This window comes from Monopterus albus, unplaced genomic scaffold (genome assembly GCF_001952655.1).
Source record: "Monopterus albus unplaced genomic scaffold, M_albus_1.0 scaffold838.1, whole genome shotgun sequence".
In the NCBI taxonomy this organism is placed as follows: Eukaryota; Metazoa; Chordata; class Actinopteri; order Synbranchiformes; family Synbranchidae; genus Monopterus; species Monopterus albus.
This window is the reverse complement of record NW_018128718.1, coordinates 2,316-10,493: the sequence shown is the minus strand read 5'-3', so window position 1 is coordinate 10,493 and position 8,178 is coordinate 2,316. Positions and strand designations below refer to the sequence as shown.

Here is an 8,178-nt window from a genome sequence, read left to right as displayed (position 1 = left end):
ACCCCCACCCCCCGGGCGGCGGTAAAATTGTCAAGCGTTGAACGGTCCGCAGTGATAAAAAGGTTGGGGACCACTGCTGTAGACCACCGTTGTTGTTCAAAAATGGTTAAAATCACATCAGTGAAACACACCGCTGCACTAGGTGACATATTTCCTCATTAGTAAACACCAGACCTGAACATGAGTAGCTTGCAGATTGTAAACAAACCTGAGATCCCACAAAATCTTGCGTATGTGCAGTTGACTTGCACTAACTTTAGAAAGTTATGGGGGCCTTTGGGGTAACATAGTCGGGCCTGGAGTTTTGTAATGAAAAAAGATGTCACTCAGTGCAGCGGTGTGTTTCCCTGATATGTTTATAATCATTTTTGAAAAATAAGAGCTCTTATCGCACAGACGACCAAGCTAATCCAGGACTCATAGACTGATGGACATTTACTGTAAGTAGAAGCAATTCATTGTCGGTTCTAGTCTCTGTATGGAGACAAGCATTGGAATGGGATCACAGGCAGGGAATGAGCAACTACCGATACCACTTTATTCAGATTGAGGACAAGTACGAGTACTTACATTTAAGTAAATTACAATTACCGTGATAGTGCAATGGCTTTAGAGACCGTTTTTATTTTCATGAGATTTACTTTCTGAATGTGATTAAATAAAATACAACAAGAGGCTGTGCAAATTACCTTAAAGTGCCCATAGCATGCTCATTTTGCTCGTTTCCAGCCATTTAATGTTTAATCTTGGGTACCTCTAGATTAGCGTGGCACCCCTCATAACTCCAAATAGTTTGTAATTGTTTCAGAATCAGAGAGCCAAAAAGCCTCTTCCTTAAAATGAGAGTACAATTTGTGAGCACAGTTCCTGTTGCCAGTGTTGTTTTGCAAGTGGACAGCACAACAAACCGCATTGGCATTAATTAATTTGAATTTCTCCTCCATAGATAGGTAAACAACAGTATATGTACTAATGAAAAGAGATGTGTAACACTCTAAACAAAGTGGGTAGTTGAGAAACCCAATATTTTAACTGGCATAATGCAGACATAGTAACTTCTCCAGCCTTACAACAATTCTCTCTAACATTACAGAAACAAAGCATTAACAAACATGCAACTTGTATTTTTTAAACTTACCATTTAGTCCCACTGAGTAGTGGAAACAACACTCCCTTTCAAGTAGCTCCAAGGTTGGTAAATCCAATGGGTGGTCGCTGTGTCTTCCCCCACATGACCACATACAGTCCCAAAGTAGTGACATGAATTCCAACAGGTAACGTAGCTCTGACAATAACATTATGGGTCGTTAATCCGCTCTTTAACCAGCAACACATCACATGCGGCAGACACACTAAGCAGTCAAAACAAGCAGATACTGTCCTCTGGGGATCATTCACCACCCCAGGGTGCTTCACTGACTAATGGTACTTGTAGGTTTCCAGCCACAGGCAAGCTTACATGAATACGCACAGCCAGGAGAATATGACCATTCAAGGAAATCTGTAAACTACTGTGTAAGACTTTGCATAGTTGGAAAAAAGTCTCCCCAGCAAGAGTTCGCAAGACTTGTATAAACCGAGTTGCTTCTGCATAGAAGTACATCATAGGTACACCCTTGAATATATTATATTAACCAGCATCACATCACATGCGGCAGACACACTGGCTTCAAGCAGTCAAAACAAACAGGCCCTGTATTTTTCTCCACATCCTCTGGTCACAGTGCAGCAGCAGGAAGTAAAATATATCCACAAAACCAGGCACAAGGTGCAGTCGAAGATTTCTGCTTTTACAATGGCGCTGGTGGATTACTGAGTTTTTCCCCCATAAGCTTTATTGAAAACATACATAAACAAGGCAATATAGCATTATGCCAATATGATGGGGGCACCGGTGGATGTCAGGCAAGCTCACATGAACGCGCAACAGCTTGGATATTATGCCCATTCAAGGAGATCCTTAAACTATCACGTAATACTTTATTCTGTTAGAAAAAAGTCTTGCGAGTGAGAGTTTGTGTAATGTGTATAAACCGAGTTGCTTCGGCATAGAAATACTAGAACATACGAACACCTCATTTCTTTGAGCTTTAGGTCACGTCAAAGATGATAATTCAATGATATAACATTGTAGATAAGTCAAAAAACAAGGAAAAGCATGCCATGGGCCCTTGAAAGATTTTTGTGATAATGAACACAGTACTGCCACCATCCCTACTGAATATAATGTGTTACTGACTGAACTTCTGTAACATAGATTACTGTACAGTGCTTTTAACCTTTTGTGTGACCCTCTGTTAGGATGAAATGATTTTATGACCCGCTGCACAGAACGCCAAAGTTCAGGAGCACATAATACTTGGCAATTAAATGTTGAATTTAATGAGGGTGCACGCTCAACTGGCTACTGTCTGTAGCTTTATCCTCTGGGCACATTCCTGTACTGCTGTATAGGAGCTGCCTCTAAGTCCACAGGGATTCAACCCATCTTCATACACAGAGCTCATTAGACTCTGCCTTTAACTGCATAAAATTAGAATTTTGTTTTCATCTCATTCACAATAATTCACTACAATAAGCAGCATAATAAGCACCATATGGGTTTAGTGGGTGAACAGGACCAGACGGGCAGAGTGAAGACATTGCACTTCTGCAAGTTTGTTGTTATGTTCAGCTTGTTCAACAAGTGTTTGATTAAATACTCTCCGTTGCTGTTAGTTTTGTTGTACATATCAAGCATTGACATTTCTGTAAATGCCACCTTGTGTGAGACAGGGAAGGAGGGGAGCTCACAGGCACTCATAGCAGACCAGAGAATCATAGCTCGCATTTGGCTTTACTTTTGTCATCATCACTTAACTTAAAATATTCTTGAACCACTGAAATTTCTTCTCCACCACCTAACGATCAGCTTAGCCAGCATGAGGTTAAAGGTAGGGTTGGCAATTCTTGGAGAAACCAGTAAGAGGAAGCTCAATTTTGAAAGTAGACAACCAAAGAAATCCCACCCTTTTGTTCTGACTTCTCTTCAAACACACTTCTCAGAAACACAATGCACACTGCAATGCGCACTGCCTGACTACTTACAAATTTCAGTAAAATAACAAATGTCCCCCAAACAAAACAAAACAGATAATTACCTGTCCAGCAGAAACATGGCCATCATGACATGACTTTTCACCCACTTTTGTTCTCTGTTGTCGCCATCGTTCACAAACCACACATACAGTATGTTTATTCTGGTTTTACTTCTTGCAGCAACCGACTTCTCTTAGTTGTAACTTTCTCAAATACGATGTTACCTGCCCAAATCTGCAGCCCTGGACCATATTTGGGGGCCTCTGTTTCATGGCCAAACTGCTTTAGTCCTGGCTCGTAGCCAGTACCTAGCCTTAGAAGTCCGAGCTTTTCTAGTGGGGAGAAGTGAAGACGGACTCCAGCTAACTCTTTTCAAAACACAGGCTTTATTCCGTCTTGGTAACACAAACACTGCATGTGGCCTTTGATGCCCAGTTAACTGCATTACAATCCTATCTATACACTTAGAGCTGACTACTGTTGGTACCTTCTTGCTCTCATACTGCGCAACCTGCCAGTGTATTTAATGTATTCATTGCCATCGGGATGAAAAAGAGAATTTCAAGATGTAACAAAAATTGCTTCTGAAAAGAATCGTGAACCTTACCTTTAATGTAATGCTGCTGTTAACTGGTATTGGTGTGTAGTATCAAACTTACATGAGTAACTACAAGTACTGGAGTGGGATATCAAAAACCAATAACACTATTGGTGCGTGCCTTGTCACAGCCTAAGGGTCAGATGCGATTTCTTTTACTCTGATCTTGGACCTGCATTTAGTGCATTCAAAGGCTGCGGGCAGTGGTCATTTTCATTGTGATTAATCTACCGGTTTCTTTTGTGATTAATCAACTAAATGATTGTCTCTAGATGTAGCCTACATAGAGGAAAATGTATTTACCAATTTACACAAAATGATAAATGTTACTATCACATATAAGACAATAAAGCAGCAAAGTGAGAAGCTGGATCTAGGTTGTGTTTTGGATTTTTGCTGAAAAAAATGACTTAAAAAGTAAATCTGTTTTTAAAATAGTTGATTAATTTTCTGTTGATTGACTAATCATTTCAACTCCAGTGTAGTCTTGTGCCATATCAGTAACAGCAAACTCCCTCTCCCCTGCTAGGTACTATCTGCACTGTACTAATGCACTTGTCTGTGCTGTCTTTATTTACACACAGGATAGAGAAGTAGTATCTGAGGACAAAAGATCCAGAAGATCAACCATATAATCAATGAAGCTGAAAATGTGGAATGTAGAATTCAGAACTGCAAGAAGAAAGAAAACACTCTGATAGTTACCAGTTCATTAGAAATATTAGATGCTTTTATCAAGATTAGTATGTTAATGAGCATAGCAAAGTATAAATCTGAAAAAAACTCAAAGTACATCACACTGTTGTCCTCCAATGAGAATGAATATAAATGAGGCATTACTATTTAAAGTCAGGCTCTGTACTCACCCCTGTTCAACGTTCTATATGTCTTTGTTTAGAGAGATTATTTTCAATCATCATTATTTTAGACTCCCTTCTCCATAAGAAGCTGTATGTCACATTTTCAACTTTAACTGTTTTATACCATGCTTGTACAAAAAGCATATTTTTATTTGACAATCATTATCAATTAAAATGTCACAACACGTGAACACAACATTTTTCAGGGTTTGTTTGATTGAGCTACCAGATTTATACTTCTTTGTCTTTGCATAATTGCATAGCTTTAAAAAGATGAAATATGTAAACAAAGTACCAACATTTATAATGGTGTCTGCCGTTTAATTAGCGGTTTAGGGGTTTCAAATATTTAGTAGTGTTTTTTTTTAATATCAACTATATGAATTCATGTGGAATTCTGATTATATTTTGACACTGAAGCTGTTTTGGTGGTTGTAATAGTTCAAAGTGTATTTTATTGTGGCTCACTGTTCTTTTTTCTTTCTAGCTTCTATTGTTAGTTTTATTTCATCTACAAATAACTAAGAATATAATAATCTGTAATAAATCATTTAATACAATTATGAATAGATTATATGTAACAGTCCTACTGTACTCATACTACATAACTCAACTCACTTGTTGCTTGTTCTGATAAAATATCTGTATGAAAATAGTTGACAAAGTTTGTATACTTGGTTTTTGTCATTGTGTGAACATTCATGATATTCTTAATATGTAATGGGGCTGTAAAAGGAAACCTAAGAAAGGTTCTTATAAACTTTCAACTGTATTCCTCTTCAGATGGGCTAATAACAGATTGTACCTGCTCTAATTGAAATAAAGTTATTTTTCTCTTGGTGAGGTTTCCTTCTATAGTTGGCCTTATCTGGTACCAGAGGGAATCATGTAAAAACTCAACTTTAATTTTTATGATACAACATACAATAAATTATGATGTACCAATTCTTTATCACATGTAATACACCCCCACTCTTCATCAGCCCATCATTCCTCCATCTATTATCACTACCTTTCCCAAACTTAGGCCCACGAGCCATTTTAGGTCATGGATCCGTTATTATTGGATCACCAATTGGCAGAGTAAAAAGTATAACAATGGCTATGATATGTGAATTTATTTTCCTAATCAAAACAGAAGAAGCTCAGATGCTGTGTGAGGGACTCGCTCTCGCTTCTCAACATCATCTAGGCCTTTGCCAACTGGCCATTGACGTTTGTGAATTTTCCCTGTGGGCTGATGCGTTTTCTCCACAATGTTTAGACATTAAACAGTTTACAGATATTCAACAGCTGCAGTGATACTGCTGGTGCAAGCCTTGTCAGCTGTGAGGGCCATTGCCTTCACAGCTGCAACGTAGATGTGGTAGCAATTGAAAAGGTAGAAACGCTTGTTTAGGAAATGAGAGTGCATTTTACTGGTACTTTTTTTCCACTATTTTTGTTTTAACTTGAAAAATTACAGTGTCACAGAAATATAAAAAAGCTCCATGCTGAAATGAAATTTTCGAACATTTTCATGTGATAGTGAAATGATTTTTAAACTTTTTTTTGTTTACCCAAAGCAAAAAAGAAAAACTCAGTGGTAGCTCCACACATGCTGTTTTATCATTTTCTCTAGGCAACTTGCTACATGACAATCTACACTGTCTCAGGAGGGTGTGCCAGGTCACACAAGGTCATTTAAATTGTAGCTAAACATACATCGCACTGCATTTTTTAGTTTTTGGAGACTAAGCAGAAGAACGAAGAGCTGGAAGATTAAACAGCAAGAGAATAGGTAAGATCCAGGGTCAGTCAGTGAATGAACCTTCACAACCACATAATCAAGTTTGTGTCTCTTTACCTCTGTCGTCAAGTCCATTGTCAGTTGACCAAAATAGAGATGTGGGAAACTGGAAAGAAATGAGAAAGATCACAACATGAAATGTAGAAAAACTAGCTCAGGAGAACTGGATGTGGTTTTCATTGGTATTAATCTTGTGCGTCACATAGGTGTGTCCAATTTGTTGTTCTGTTTTGGTAATGGTCTCATGTAATGTAGCTGTAACTCTGCAAGAACATCTTTGTTTTCTATGACATTTGCTGCAACAAATGTTCCAGGTCAGATTCAACAAAATGTGGTAGTTACCACTTATAATTCTGACTCAGCTAGACTGTTCCATTGTCTTCATGATGTAATAAATGTAAAAAAAAAAAAAAAGCATTGTAATTTTCATCTGAAGATAACATTTGGTTGCCGGATCCAAAATGAGAGGTTATCTACTAAAATTAATTCTCTCTTTAGTACAAAATTCTTTCCCTTTGTTTCCACAGATAGTGAGTGTTTATTTGTTGAGCTGCAGTAGAATGAACAATAAAACACCATCTTGTATGAGAAAATACACTTAGAGGCTGGTTTGTAGGTTTTAATGAAGTTGTTAGTTTTTTCTCATGGCTGGTCTAAGTAAGTTAATATAACTGCTTTAACTCATACGGTGCAATTTGTGAAGCAGCTTAATAGGCTACTCAATAAAAACCATTTGTTGAAGACATTATGGAGAGTGTGATAATGTACAGAGAGAGGTATAGAAGGTTTTGGTGTTTTTGTTAAAACAAGAACTTGAAACGAGAATATGTCTGTCTCAGTGTTGCTGAGTGAAGGGTGGAGGCTGTGGTTATAGATTGAAAATGATAGCACTGTCACTGAAGTACTAAAAAATGGACATTTTCTATCACTTCATGTGATAAAAACTGCTCTTTATCCATCTTTTCTTAAACCCAGAACAAAAAAGAAAACTCATTGGTGGTTCCACATCCTGCACTGTGCTCTACTTTTGTTTCTTTGTTTTGTCATGTCCTCTAGGCAACTTGCTCAGTGAAAACCGACTCGGACTCAGGAGGGTGTGTCGGATCACCGAACAAGGTAAACATATGTCGCACAACATTTTAGGTTAGGGAGATGAGAGACTAAAGAGAAAATATGAAGAGTTTGAAGGATAAACAGTAAGAGTATGTAAGATGCCATGGTCAGTGAATGAACAACCACATAATCGGGTTTGTGTGACCTCTCTGTTGTGAAGTCCTACAAACATGGTTGACAGGGCAGGGAGAGTAGGGCACATGGAGGTGAGTGATAAAAGGAGCAGATACTGTCCAGTCTACTCCTAATATAACATACATTATTAGACATTATTGTAAAAATGGGGGGTCTTCTTAGCTATTTTGTTTTCAATGTAAATGATTGTTGTGCTGCCAGTTTCCAAAACATCTCAGACATTGGGACTCTCCTAAGGATCTCTTCATCTTCACAGCTGAGCAGTGTGAACCTTCTCTCTCATCAAAAGTTGTAGTTTCCCTTTTGCGTTATACAACAGACCATCTATCACTGATTGAGCTATCATACATTCATATTTCAGTCATTTCTATCACAGCCATTTTGTCTAATGCCAGAATGGTTTCCTATAACCATCATCACCGAACAGTAGAAAAGCAAGTACATTGCCCTACTTTCTATCTGACAGTGATTTAAAACATTTAATTTGGTTCCTCTTCTTTGGAACCACAGCACAGAATGAGAACTACAGTCACACTCATGTCTTTTCAGAGATGCAAACTTGTATGTCTGCAATGTAAATGCTATTTGTTTGGTTGCTGGTCAAA

At 38.0% G+C, this 8,178-nt stretch overlaps 1 protein-coding gene across 1 annotated transcript in view; it reads left to right on the top strand.

The window, feature by feature from the left end:
- The window catches only part of LOC109953603 (deoxynucleoside triphosphate triphosphohydrolase SAMHD1-like), a gene marked incomplete at its 5' end in the record, with an annotated part of 7,530 nt that extends 2,772 nt beyond the window's left edge, over positions 1-4,758 (top strand). The window contains one exon of the mRNA XM_020589080.1: positions 4,261-4,758. Coding sequence (XP_020444736.1) covers positions 4,261-4,311 — 51 coding nt within the window. The remainder of the gene's footprint in view (positions 1-4,260) is intronic.
- Positions 4,759-8,178: the final 3,420 nt, after the last annotated feature.